This window comes from Electrona antarctica (assembly GCF_951216825.1).
Source record: "Electrona antarctica genome assembly, chromosome: 5".
Lineage (NCBI taxonomy): Eukaryota > Metazoa > Chordata > Actinopteri > Myctophiformes > Myctophidae > Electrona > Electrona antarctica.
Window position 1 is genome coordinate 41,173,279 of NC_136810.1, and position 15,086 is coordinate 41,188,364.

At 46.3% G+C, this 15,086-nt stretch overlaps 1 protein-coding gene across 1 annotated transcript in view; it reads right to left on the reverse strand.

Moving 5' to 3' along the window:
- LOC306923040 (copine-8-like) overlaps positions 1-15,086 on the reverse strand; it is a gene marked incomplete at both ends in the record, with an annotated part of 134,515 nt that overhangs the window by 14,942 nt on the left and 104,487 nt on the right. The window contains 2 exons of the mRNA XM_079501023.1: positions 10,478-10,605; positions 14,554-14,735. Of these exons, the coding sequence (XP_079357149.1) occupies positions 10,478-10,605; positions 14,554-14,735 (310 nt within the window). The remainder of the gene's footprint in view (positions 1-10,477; positions 10,606-14,553; positions 14,736-15,086) is intronic.

Sequence of the window (15,086 nt, forward strand, 5' to 3'; positions counted from 1 at the left end):
TGTATATTATGAGATGACACTATGACGTAAAATTCTCCATTCATTGTCAATGGGAATTTTGTCGACACTTTGTGTCGGACGGAAATCTACACCAATAGCTGAATATAGGAGGGGCAAAATGAAATCAGTTAAATATATCGGCCACATGATGTCTCACGTCAATGTTTGTTTAATTATGTTGCCCTAAAAATATATATTACAAGTTCATAGACTTGGCTGCCATTCGATTTTTGTTAAAAGTGTTCTAAACAAATATTTAAAGTTCATAGACTTGGCTGCCATGATGTAATTTCAAAAGCCAGGCAACTATATATTTCTATGGTTCAAATCTACTGTACATGTAGAAATATCACAGGTATGCTAATATATTATTTAGATACATGTGATAGAAGAAGTAGAGAAGAGATGTTGTATATTTTAAATTCATTTTACAGGTGTCAGAATACAAAGACTGGATATCTACTGATGCACAAACTTGGACACATCATCAGTGTTGTAATCTGGAATCATGTTGGTGTTTCTGGGTCTTGCAACAGACACCCTCCTCCAGGCAACCTGACCTGTGTCCAAGTGGCATGCTACAGCCCCCACTTGTCTCTGTCCTGTGTCCAAGTGGCATGCTACAGCCCCCACTGCCTCTGCCCTGTGTCCAAGTGGCATGCTACAGCCCCCCCACTGCCTCTGTCCTGTGTCCAAGTGGCATGCTACAGCCCCCCCACTGCCTCTGCCCTGTGTCCAAGTGGCATGCTACAGCCTCCACTGTCTCTGTGTCCAAGTGGCATGCTACAGCCTCCACTGTCTCTGTCCTGTGTCCAAGTGGCATGCTACAGCCCCCACTGTCTCTGTCCTGTGTCCAAGTGGCATGCTACAGCCCCCACTGTCTCTGTCCTGTGTCCAAGTGGCATTCTACAGCCTCCACTGTCTCTGTGTCCAAGTGGCATGCTACAGCCCCCACTGTCTCTGTCCTGTGTCCAAGTGGCATGCTACAGCCTCCACTGTCTCTGTGTCCAAGTGGCATGCTACAGCCCCCACTTGTCTCTGTCCTGTGTCCAAGTGGCATGCTACAGCCTCCACTGTCTCTGTGTCCAAGTGGCATGCTACAGCCCCCACTGTCTCTGTCCTGTGTCCAAGTGGCATGCTACAGCCCCCACTGTCTCTGTCCTGTGTCCAAGTGGCATGCTACAGCCCCCACTTGTCTCTGTCAGGTGTCCAAGTGGCATGCTACAGCCTCCACTGTCTCTGTGTCCAAGTGGCATGCTACAGCCCCCACTGTCTCTGTCCTGTGTCCAAGTGGCATGCTACAGCCCCCACTTGTCTCTGTGGCATGCTACAGCCCCCACTTGTCTCTGTCCTGTGTCCAAGTGGCATGCTACAGCCCCCACTGTCTCTGTCCTGTGTCCAAGTGGCATGCTACAGCCCTCACTGTCTCTGCCCTGTGTCCAAGTGGCATGCTACAGCCCCCACGTGTCTCTGTCCTGTGTCCAAGTGGCATGCTACAGCCCCCACTGTCTCTGTCCTGTGTCGAAGTGGCATGCTACAGCCCCCCCACTGCCTCTGCCCTGTGTCCAAGTGGCATGCTACAGCCCCCCCACTGCCTCTGTCCTGTGTCCAAGTGGCATGCTACAGCCCCCCCACTGCCTCTGTCCTGTGTCCAAGTGGCATGCTACAGCCCCCCCACTGCCTCTGCCCTGTGTCCAAGTGAAATGCTACAGCCTCCACTGTCTCTGTGTCCAAGTGGCATGCTACAGCCTCCACTGTCTCTGTCCTGTGTCCAAGTGGCATGCTACAGCCCCCACTGTCTCTGTCCTGTGTCCAAGTGGCATGCTACAGCCTCCACTGTCTCTGTTTCCAAAGTGGCATGCTACAGCCCCCACTGTCTCTGTCCTGTGTCCAAGTGGCATGCTACAGCCTCCACTGTCTCTGTGTCCAAGTGGCATGCTACAGCCCCCACTTGTCTCTGTCCTGTGTCCAAGTGGCATGCTACAGCCTCCACTGTCTCTGTGTCCAAGTGGCATGCTACAGCCCCCACTGTCTCTGTCCTGTGTCCAAGTGGCATGCTACAGCCCCCACTGTCTCTGTCCTGTGTCCAAGTGGCATGCTACAGCCCCCACTTGTCTCTGTCAGGTGTCCAAGTGGCATGCTACAGCCCCCACTTGTCTCTGTCAGGTGTCCAAGTGGCATGCTACAGCCTCCACTGTCTCTGTGTCCAAGTGGCATGCTACAGCCCCCAATGTCTCTGTCCTGTGTCCAAGTGGCATGCTACAGCCCCCACTTGTCTCTGTACTGTGTCCAAATGGCATGCTACAGCCCCCACTTGTCTCTGTCCTGTGTCCAAGTGGCATGCTACAGCCCCCATTGTCTCTGTCCTGTGTCCAAGTGGCATGCTACAGCCCTCACTGTCTCTGTCCTGTGTCCAGGTGGCATGCTACAGCCCCCACTGTCTCTGTCCTGTGTCCAAGTGGCATGCTACAGCCCCCACTGGCTCTGTCCTGTGTCCAAGTGGCATGCTACAGCCCCCACTGTCTCTGTCCTGTGTCCAAGTGGCATGGTACAGCCCCCACTGTCTCTGTCCTGTGTCCAAGTGGCATGCTACAGCCCCCACTGTCTCTGTCCTGTGTCCAAGTGGCATGCTACAGCCCCCACTGTCTCTGTCCTGTGTCCAAGTGGCATGCTACAGCCCCCACTGTCTCTGTCCTGTGTCCAAGTGGCATGCTACAGCCCCCACTGTCTCTGTCCTGTGTCCAAGTGGCATGCTGTGACTGTCTCTTGGAGGTTCAGAGACAGTGCAGTCTCAAACATAATTTGTACAATATCTTTTAGACCCTGGCATTTTGCCATGTACAGTATACATTCTAGGGTCACAGACAGGTTATTTTCAGTGAGCAACTGAAGCATTACGGCCCGAGCTACTATAATATGCTTAAATAATAAAATAAAAAAAGATTTTTGTGTAATGACCCCCCTCCCCTGTTTTTGTCAGACACTAAAGAAATTAGTGTACAATAATGGAGCTATTTTGGACAGCGTGGGTGGCAGTCAAGCAAGTGAGAAAGAGAGAAAGGATTTGAAGTGTGATAGAAAGTGCTTGTTGTTAAGATTTTATGGAACGCAGCATTTATGAGGAAAAACTAAATTATGGAGGTAAGAATAAAATAGGGAAAATAAAATAATAAATCAAGTAAAAACAAATATGAACTGCCTGAAAGAAGATGTTAAGCAATTTATTAAGTAAAATAAAGTGTCAAGCATTGTGCCCATCCCCAAAAAAGGCCAAAGTGACATGCCTGAACGACTGGAGACCTGCCGCTCTCACCCCGATAGTCAGCAAATGCTTAAGATGCTGGTGAGGGAACACATCTGCTCTACGCTATACCTGCCTCACTAGACCCGTAGCAGTTATACTATACCTGCCTCAATAGACCCGTAGCAGTTACTATACCTGCCTCACTAGACCTGTAGCAGTTACTATACCTGCCTCACTAGACCTGTAGCAGTTACTATACCTGCCTCACTAGACCCGTAGCAGTTACTATACCTGCTTCACTAGACCCGTAGCAGTTACTATACCTGACTCACTAGACCTGTAGCAGTTACTATACCTGCCTCAATAGACCCGTAGCAGTTACTATACCTGCCTCACTAGACCCGTAGCAGTTACTATACCTGCCTCACTAGACCCGTAGCAGTTACTATACCTGCCTCACTAGACCCGTAGCAGTTACTATACCTGCCTGACTAGACCTGTAGCAGTTACTATACCTGCATCACTAGACCCGTAGCAGTTACTATACCTGCCTCACTAGACCTGTAGCAGTTACTATACCTGCCTCAATAGACCCGTAGCAGTTACTATACCTGCCTCACTAGACCCGTAGCAGTTACTATACCTGCCTCACTAGACCCGTAGCAGTTACTATACTGCCTCACTAGACCCGTAGCAGTTACTATACCTGCCTCACTAGACCTGTAGCAGTTACTATACCTGCCTCAATAGACCCGTAGCAGTTACTATACCTGCCTCACTAGACCTGTAGCAGTTACTATACCTGCCTCACTAGACCCGTAGCAGTTATACTATACCTGCCTCACTAGACCCGTAGCAGTTACTATACCTGCCTCACTAGACCCGTAGCAGTTACTATACCTGCTTCACTAGACCCGTATCAGTTACTATACCTGCCTCACTAGACCCGTAGCAGTTACTATACCTGCCTCACTAGACCCGTAGCAGTTACTATACCTGCCTCACTAGACCCGTAGCAGTTACTATACCTGCCTCACTAGACCTGTAGCAGTTACTATACCTGCCTCACTAGACCCGTAGCAGTTACTATACCTGCCTCACTAGACCTGTAGCAGTTACTATACCTGCCTCAATAGACCCGTAGCAGTTACTATACCTGACTCACTAGACCCGTAGCAGTTACTATACCTGCCTCACTAGACCTGTAGCAGTTACTATACCTGCCTCAATAGACCCGTAGCAGTTACTATACCTGACTCACTAGACCCGTAGCAGTTACTATACCTGCCTCACTAGACCTGTAGCAGTTACTATACCTGCCTCAATAGACCCGTAGCAGTTACTATACCTGACTCACTAGACCCGTAGCAGTTACTATACCTGCCTCACTAGACCCATGGCAGTTTGCATACCTATTTCTATACCTGCCTCACTAGACCCATGGCAGTTTGCATACCTATTTCTATACCTGCCTCACTAGACCCATGGCAGTTTGCATACCTATTGCTATACCTGCCTCACTAGACCCATGGCAGTTTGCATACCTATTGCTATACCTGCCTCACTAGACCCGTAGCAGTTTGCATACCTCACTAGACCCGTAGCAGTTTGCATACCTCACTAGACCCGTAGCAGTTTGCATACCTCACTAGACCCGTAGCAGTTTGCATACCTCACTAGACCCGTAGCAGTTTGCATACCTATTACTATACCTGCCTCACTAGACCCATGGCAGTTTGCATACCTCACTAGACCCGTAGCAGTTTGCATACCTATTACTATACCTGCCTCACTAGACCCATGGCAGTTTGCATACCTCACTAGACCCGTAGCAGTTTGCATACCTATTACTATACCTGCCTCACTAGACCCATGGCAGTTTGCATACCTATTACTATACCTGCCTCACTAGACCCATGGCAGTTTGCATACCTCACTAGACCCGTAGCAGTTTGCATACCTATTACTATACCTGCCTCACTAGACCCATGGCAGTTTGCATACCTATTACTATACCTGCCTCACTAGACCCATGGCAGTTTGCATACCTCACTAGACCCGTAGCAGTTTGCATACCTCACTAGACCCGTAGCATTTTGCATACCTCACTAGACCCGTAGCAGTTTGCATACCTCACTAGACCCGTAGCATTTTGCATACCTCACTAGACCCGTAGCAGTTTGCATACCGCAAAAACACATCCAACGATAATGCTACTACCATGGCTCTCACACCACATAGACAACCAGCTGTTTGTGGACTACAGCTCAGCATTCAACACCATTGTCCCAGCAAAACTTGACACACAGCACAAACCAACATCAGGTGGTGAGAATGGGCAGCATCACAACTGACCCCCTGACCCTCAACACTGGAGCACACCAGGGATGCGTGCTGAGCCCTCTCCTGTACTCTCTATACACATATGACTGCACAGTCACACACGACTCTAACACCATCATAAAGTACGCCGTCGACACGACAGTGATAGGAGGAATCGTCAACAATGATGAGTCTCAGAGATGAGATCCACTCACTGGCACCTTCGCCCTCAACGTCGACAAGAGCAAGGAGCTGATCATGGCAGGAGGCAGCGGAGAGATCATGCCACTGCAGCGCCATCGATGAGGATGCATCGATGGCGCTGCAGTGGAAAGGGTCCTCGAGTTCAAGTTCCTCACAGTACACATCGAGGAGGATCTCAAATGGGAGACACGCACACCACACACGTGACAAAAAAGGCCTAAAAGCGACTGTATTGGCTCCGCCACCTAAACAAGTTTGGAGTAGGACACAGCATCTTCAGGCTGTACTACAATAGCTCAGTTAAAGGTGTTCTGACAGCATGCGTTATGGCATCAGTAGAGAGCACATGGCATGTGTAGTCATCATCAAGGACAAGCACCGCCCAAGTCTCACGCGGTTCAGCGCCTATACCTACAACGACCACGGCCGGGCAAGGGCCCCTACTGTAGTATCAAGAGCAGCACCACCAGATTCTGGAGCAGTTTTCACCCAGCTGCCGTCAGACTGCTGAACGAGACATAAGCCTTGTTCCGTAGCCTGATGACAGGCAGTGTTGGGCTGGACATAACTTTTTGTAGCTCTTCCTTGGACCTCTGTGGATTATACAGACATGTGACTTGACTTTTCTTTTCCTCATGAACCTACCTATCCATTACACCAATGTCAGTCTGTTATGTGGATTATGCGTAGGTAGGTACCATAGAGTTAAAAATAATAGAGACGTCACGAGAGGAAGCATTGAAGCAAAAAAGACATGGTGGCCGAAAGTGGTATTGCAGCATTGAGCGGCACTATGGGCCATACGTGAACGCACGCTATGCTCCATACGTGAACGCTATGTTCCATACGTGAACGTGCGCTACGCTATGAACGGCCCAGCGCGTTCACATATGGCCCAATTCCAATCCCAGAATGCACACTGTTCCAACCTGGTGAGCAACTCAATGCAAGTGGATGAGAGGAGACATCCGGTGACGTCTCTATTGTATATAACTCTATGGTAGGTACAGGGTTGCACACACCAAGGATTCATTCTCCACATCACAGGGCAGACGTTTCAGCTATCCAGCCTTCATCAGTGTCACACTGATGAATCGCATCACAGCTGACCCCCTGACCCTCAACACTGGAGCACACCAGGGATGCGTGCTGAGCCCTCTCCTGTACTCTCTATACACACATAGACACATCAGTGTCAGTGTCAGTGTCATCAGTGTCACACTGATGAAGGAGCTAACGGTCCGGTTCGGTCTCTATCCTTTTATTATTACTCTATGGTGCGACCCCGTACCCGTTCTACAATGTTGATTAAAGCTGGTAACGCACCATAAGTCTGAGCGGTGGTCATAAGAAAGTTATGTGGATTATGCGGTCGTCACGCACTGACATTACACCATGTAAATATGTAGATATATATGTTGTTTCTTGTTTGATCTCCTTTCCCCCCTTTTGCTCCCCCTTCTTCTTCCGTTTCTTACTTCTATGACATTGGTTTTCAACCAGTGGTCCAGGGACCACCAGTGGTCCTTGAGGGGGTTCCAGGTGGTCCCCAGCTAAATGATGGAGAGTTGTTAACCAAATGGACCCTTATAGATCTTTAACTCTTGAGAGCATAAAATGAATTAATTTTACGCTATCAAGAGTTACATTATTCTGCATCTGCATTACTTAATTTACAAGAAGTCACACAATTAGAGAATGTAAAATAATTGTTATCTCTCCTAATGGTACCAACATCAATACAGCATGGAATTGTGAACAAAATCTAAACAACAACATATTATTATTTAGTTTTGGGCCTGAGAGGATAAATGTCAAAACCACTGGGCACACACCTGTGATGTGACAATGTAGCAGAGTTACCCTGTAGAAGTGTACAATACTGTAATATACATGAACTATCCACGCTTTAGCAACATTACATAACGTATAAAGGGGTGTACAGAACGAGACTACTGATGTTGGCAGGTCATCATTCCACTGAGATTGCAATCACAGTGTCTGGGAGACACACATGTATCACTCTAATCATATCCAGGGTCGAACTTTCTCTCATAATGCTGAGGCACTGCTGCGAATTCCTTCTAATCTCACACTCAACGAGTCGTTTTTTTCATTTCTCTGCAAATAACCGTGGGAGGAAGGTGTGACATTTAACTGTTGTTTTGTGTGTTGCTATTTCTTCCACCGAGCGTGGGAACTTCGTCCTATTTTTTCCCCTACTCTCCGATCAGGCAGCACCTCAAGGCCAGCACATCAATCAGCGTGGCAGACTTTGGGTCATACACAAAGACATCAATGATCCCCCCCCCCCCCCCCCCCCCCCCCCAGAGGCGGGTGGTGGTGATTGTAGTCTACTGTGTGAGTCCACACCGACCAGAGAGTTTGTATCGATTCCTCCTCGGGGGCTGCAGAGCTATTAGCACATTTATTTCAATCTCCGTCTCATTGCCTGTGGGGGTCGGCGTTGGAGTAGCTCGGTCACATGGCTGGGTGGTATCTAATGAGACCCTATTGATCTGCTAGAGTGTTTTGCCTGGTATTTTTCTACTGTGAATTTTCTTACACCTCCGTGTAGTCTTGTTCAACACATTACAACCCCTACACGGAACTCTGTCATTTCTCAACCGTTTCGGACGCAGGGCGGCTCGCCGCTATGCTACCGTTTTTTACGTGATGTTCACAGACATACAGTATCAGCTAAATCTGGATTAACAAAATTATGAATTTCTATCGAATATGTTAGGTAACAGGAGACTGACATACTGTAAGTTGTTTAAACTCTATGTGTTGTGGCAACGTTTTTTTGTTTGTTTGGCAAAATGTCTGAGGCCTCATACACACAAACACAAACACTTGTGTTTGATTGCCCCCCTCCCCCCATTAAACAAGTGTTTGGTCAAACCACATGACTTCCATTGGAAAAGCATTGAGGCGGCCATGAAACACAGACGGAACACAGCATGTTTGTTTGAAATGTGTGCATGAGGCCTCAGAGGGTTGTAGACACTTCGCTGCTCGTCGTGCCTCTCAGCCATTATAAAATACAAGGTAACCTCACCATACCTCTCAGCCATTATAAAATACAAGGTAATCTCACCACGCCTCTCAGCCATTATAAAATACAAGGTAACCTCACCACGCTTCTCAGACATTATAAAATACAAGGTAACCTCACCACGCCTCTCAGCCATTATAAAATACAAGGTAACCTCACCATGCCTCTCAGCCATTATACAATACAAGGTAACCTCACCACACCTCTCAGCCATTATAAAATACAAGGTAACCTCACCACACCTCTCAGACATTATAAAATACAAGGTAACCTTGTATCCCTGGCACAAAACAAATGTTTTCTGAAAAACATACGTGATGCATAATATATTATATACCGTATAAAATATACATGCTAAAATCTATAGATGCTTTTCGGTTTTAATGGGTATTAAGTGTGCATGTTTAGTCTCATGTCAGTTTTATTGCATATCTACCTGGCTACATGGTTGATGACAGGATAGAAGTGATATCTACCTGGCTACATGGTTGATGACAGGAGAGAAGTGATATCTACCTGGCTACATGGTTGATGACAGGAGAGAAGTGATATCTACCTGGCTACATGGTTGATGACAAGAGAGAAGTGATATCTACCTGGCTACATGGTAGATGACAGGAGAGAAGTGATATCTACCTGGCTACATGGTTGATGACAGGAGAGAAGTGATATCTACCTGGCTACATGGTTGATGACAGGAGAGAAGTGATATCTACCTGGCTACATGGTTGATGACAAGAGAGAAGTGATATCTACCTGGCTACATGGTTGATGACAAGAGAGAAGTGATATCTACCTGGCTACATGGTTGATGACAGGAGAGAAGTGATATCTACCTGGCTACATGGTTGATGACAAGAGAGAAGTGATATCTACCTGGCTACATGGTTGGTGACAGGAGAGAAGTGATATCTACCTGGCTACATGGTTGATGACAGGAGAGAAGTGATATCTACCTAGCTACATGGTTGATGACAGGAGAGAAGTGATATCTACCTACATGGTTGATGACAGGAGAGAAGTGATATCTACCTGGCTACATGGTTGATGACAGGAGAGAAGTGATATCTACCTAGCTACATGGTTGATGACAGGAGAGAAGTGATATCTACCTAGCTACATGGTTGATGACAGGAGAGAAGTGATATCTACCTGGCTACATGGTTGATGACAGGAGAGAAGTGATATCTACCTGGCTACATGGTTGATGACAGGAGAGAAGTGATATCTACCTACATGGTTGATGACAGGAGAGAAGTGATATCTACCTACATGGTTGATGACAGGAGAGAAGTGATATCTACCTGGCTACATGGTTGATGACAGGAGAGAAGTGATATCTAGCTACATGGTTGATGACAGGAGAGAAGTGATATCTACCTGGCTACATGGTTGGTGACAGGAGAGAAGTGATATCTACCTGGCTACATGGTTGATGACAGGAGAGAAGTGATATCTACCTACATGGTTGATGACAGGAGAGAAGTGATATCTACCTACATGGTTGATGACAGGAGAGAAGTGATATCTACCTGGCTACATGGTTGATGACAGGAGAGAAGTGATATCTACCTACATGGTTGATGACAGGAGAGAAGTGATATCTACCTGGCTACATGGTTGATGACAGGAGAGGAAGTGATATCTACCTGGCTACATGGTTGATGACAGGAGAGAAGTGCGTGGGTCCATAGAGACGTACAGACTTCAGACTCTGGTAATAAGCCTCCATCACCCCCTCAATCCCACTGCAGTACGGGTTCTGGGGATTCCCATTCTAAAATGAAGAGCACAACCAATGTTCACCATGCAAGCATTTGCACTATACTGCGCTGGAAATGTTTATTAGGCCAAGCATTAGGTAAAAAAAATAAAGAAAAATAAATCAGTGTACATAACTAAATATACAGACAGATCTTTTCACTGAAATGAAACACAATTCATTTACTATTTTGTTGTTTTTAAAGACGAGCTGAAATGGTATTTTGAGAGTATTTCATTTCCGTATCCTAGTAAAACAGGAGCTGTGTCTCAGCCAATCACGGTGATGGCGGATGCGACCTATAGCTTATTTTTTTCCCCAAATATCTCATATTACAATACACAATATAATAACAAACATGCCTCAACAACAATACAAAATCTAAACATTAAGTAAGGAAATACACACAAACATTAAATATTATTAGTACAAAAAGAGAACTCAACACCAGAATATGTGAGCATAGAAGCATCACCAGAAATCCCCAGTAGCTTTAGGCATTTTAATGCCACAAGGGCATGCGGTCTGTGTAGGTTGAGATTTCAGGCTACTGAATTCACCATTTGTCAGCCTTCTGATTGGTCCCTGACTGACTAACCAGCAGGCTCTTTCTGCCTTGTTTATGTTGAATTAGCTAAAACATCATTTTTGGACAAAACTAAAGACAAACATGATATGCCCATGCAGTCACCATGCTGCACCTGTGATGTTCCTTTTTTTTCCTGACACCAAGTTTAAAATAAGAATTGAATGCACAGAATATCAATACGAAGCAACTGAAAAACACCTTTATATAATATTTCAATGGTAGTGGATGGAGAGGAAGGATTTTTGTCCAACCACGAAACGGCAACCAATGGGTGCGAAGAGGGGCACAACCACAGGCGGGACTTGACAAAGGGTGAATTAGTGAATCTTATAAAAGGAGGAGGTGATAGAGAATGTTTACTCTTAAGGTGACTCCACACCAAACAGTATGTTCAGACTAGTCAAAGACTACTTAAAACTGTCAGATTGAAACAAACAAGCATTTTTAATCAGCACAAACCAGTGAGCCCATGCAAATTAGCCTGCAGCGCTGGTTTGCAGTGTTGCCAGTTCTGCTTATTAAAAGCGACTTTGGTTTTCCTGCAACATCATAAAGCATGAAGCGTAAAATGACGCGTACGGGTCCATTTGGTTGCCAACTCTCCCATCATTTAGCTGGGGACCACCTGGAACCCCCTCAAGGACCACCGGTGGTCCCCGGACCGCTGGTTGAAAACCACTGCCATAAGGGCCATTTCCACTGCTGACTTTTTGACGGGTGAACAGCTTCAACAGCTTAAGGTAACAACATTGATTGTGGATCTGTTTGATTCAGGTGTTACTGTGTGCCAGCACAGACAGCTGCTGCACAGTTCACTTCATGCTGGCAGCCTGGCACACACTAACACCTAAATGAAACTTAACACACCCACAATTACTGCTATTGCCTTCAGCTGTAACATAACATGTCCATTCTTAACACACACATTTTGATTCATGCAGGCAGGGGAAAAGCTTTCTTCTTCTTATCAAGATGAGTGCTTGTCTGCCTGAGCTATACTTTCAAGACAGAAGCTAACACAGCGTGGACACAAACACAAACTCATTTGAGGCTCCCAGATGCTTTTATCCATTATAATTACCCCACAAAGGACTCAAGAAGTCATCGTCTCGAATGGCTCCAAGTGAGTCTGTGTGTGTGTGTGTGTGTGTGTGTGTGTGTGTGTGTGTGTGTGTGTGTGTGTGTGTGTGTGTGTGTGTGTGCGTGTGCGTGTATGTATGTGTGTATGTGTGTGCGTGCGTGCATGCGTTCCAAGGAGAACGGCTCAGCTACACACATGCACGCACACACAGACGGACGCTCAGACAAATACAGACACACACACGCACACACGGTCTGTTTTCAGAAACTTTTCACAGCAGACTGTTCCCTTTCTTCCTCAAGCACAGTAGCACACATTCTTGCGCACACACTCCTCACTCTAGTGCTGCGTGGCTGCAACTGTACTGTAGATGGCCTTTACGCTGTGGGAGCTGACTCAGTTAAAAGCTTAATGCTTAGCTTAGTGCATATGCAGCTTGTCTCTTTGGAGGACCCTCTGGGGAGGCTGTTACCCGATGCAGAGCAGCTGGAGCGCTTACAGCCAGTGCCTACGGCACAACATCTGGACACAGCGAGAGGTATGGAGCTGGGGGACAGGGCTGTGGGTGGATGGGACACGACAGCAACAAGACAACATGGTTTTGGGCAGGAACCCCTTTTGGGGTTTCAAGCATTAGGTTATACTTTAGCTATTGAAAAATATCAGATCTACAAGCTCATAACGCGGCACCGAGTGCCGCGCTACAAGTTGTAGATCTGCTATTTTTGAAAGATCGTGAAAATGTGGCGCAAAGCTTTGAATATATATTCTTTCAGAGCGAACGTTTTGTACTGGGAGGTCCCTGGAACAACATATTTTCAGATGGGTGTCGGCGGCCAATTACATATAATTCTGGGGGTCCTTGACATGAAATAGTTTGAGAACCACCTAACCACCTAACCCTAACCCTGGATGAAAAGATTGTAGATCCATATTTTAATGTATAGATACAGTAGACAGACAGACATACATACATACATACAGACAGACAGACAGACAGACAGTATACCGTATCTACAGCAGGGGTTCTCAACCTGTGGGTCGCGACCCCCCGGAGGGGTCAAAGCATTGACCCCCCGGGACACGACCAAAGCATTTTCGGGGGTCCCCAGACAAAAACGTTGAGAACCCCTGGTATATAGTACACGCACACACTCACACACACACACACACACACACACACACACACACACACACACACACACACACACACACACACACACACACACACACACACACACACATCCAGGCGCGCGCACGCATGCACACACACACACACACACACACACACACACACACACACACACACACAGCCACACAGACCTAACTACCTACTACAACAATATAAAACAAGGCTCTGACCTACAGTAGCTATGTGCAACTGGGCAGCTGGACTAGCCAGGTTTGCATAATGTATGAGCCATTAGTGTATGAAGATGGCCAGTTGGATTGAGCCATAAATGATGGATGAATGGACTGATGATTAGGCCAATCAAGGAAATAAAAGGATTTTCCGACAGTATAACGGAACTGGTTGGATGTACGGAAGATACTGAACATCCAACCGTGGTGGATGGAAATAGTAGCAAGGGGAAGGAGCACATTTTTAGTTTTAGTCATATACTCTTGAAAAGTTTTCATTTAGTTTTAGTCACATGTTAGTCACCTGGAATGTTTTAGTGTTAGTCTAGTTGTAGTCGACTAAATATCATAAGATTTAAGTAAAGACTAAAATATAAATCAAATGTAAATCAACAACACTGCTGCTCTGCTGCGTGCTCCAAAAACCTATCCAGGTTGGGCAAGGATGCACTGTCATTGGCCAGTAGCCACTTTGAGTGGCTGTCGGGGCAAACGCTCTCGCCAGGACATGATTTACTATTCTGTCCTTTATCAGGTCGCAACTCGAACGGTCGGCTCAGGCGAACTTTACAATGCTCGACGTGGAAACTCGCTCGCTTTAGCTCGCTCTGTGGTATCTCACATGGCTTATATATACAGTAGAGTTATGTATTTACTAGGTCTAGTCCGCAGTTGTTGTAGGCAAGAGGCCTAATTGCTCCCGATGTGCCTTGCATGGTTTCCTCTGCCATCGGTGTATGAATGTGTGAGTGAATGGTTGAATGTAATGCACAATCTATGTAAAGCGCCTTGGATAAAGGCGATATATAAATGCACCATTTAAGCACAACCCGTGTAGAATTTTGAATGTCGCGTATCTGCTCAGTTCAGTGTACAGTGAGATAGTGGACAGATAGATCGATATTTCAACAAAAAACAGGCATCTCCTCACCAAGGCGAACTCATGTGACACGCGTCCGTCAGGCGGTAGTTTGGCACCAAAGCCCAGAGCTGGGAACATCTTGTCGCTGTCATAGTCCTGGATTATCTCGCCCACGGCCCTCAGAGCCATGGCATATGCATTCAGCTGGTACGGGCTCATGTAATGCAGCGACGTGGGTTGTGATGGGTTGCCTGCATGGGGACAATATATTACTTCGACAGGCAGCCTCTGTGGACATTTTTAAAGCACAGCTCAAGACCCACTTCTACACCCTTGCTTTTAATTGATTTGTTTTTTAATTTATTTTGTTATTCATGTCCTCACTGTATTGCAGTACTGCTCTTGTTTTTTAATGTTTATGCCTTGCTTTTCTTTTCTTTTTTTTCTCTCTTCATTGCTCTGTAAAGCACTTTGAGCTGCATTTCATGTCATGAAAGGTGCTATACAAATAAAGTTTTATTATTATTATTATTATTATTATTATTACTTATTTTATATTCATCTTTTTTTTCTGAAGAAGAGAATGTGGCACTGATCAAATC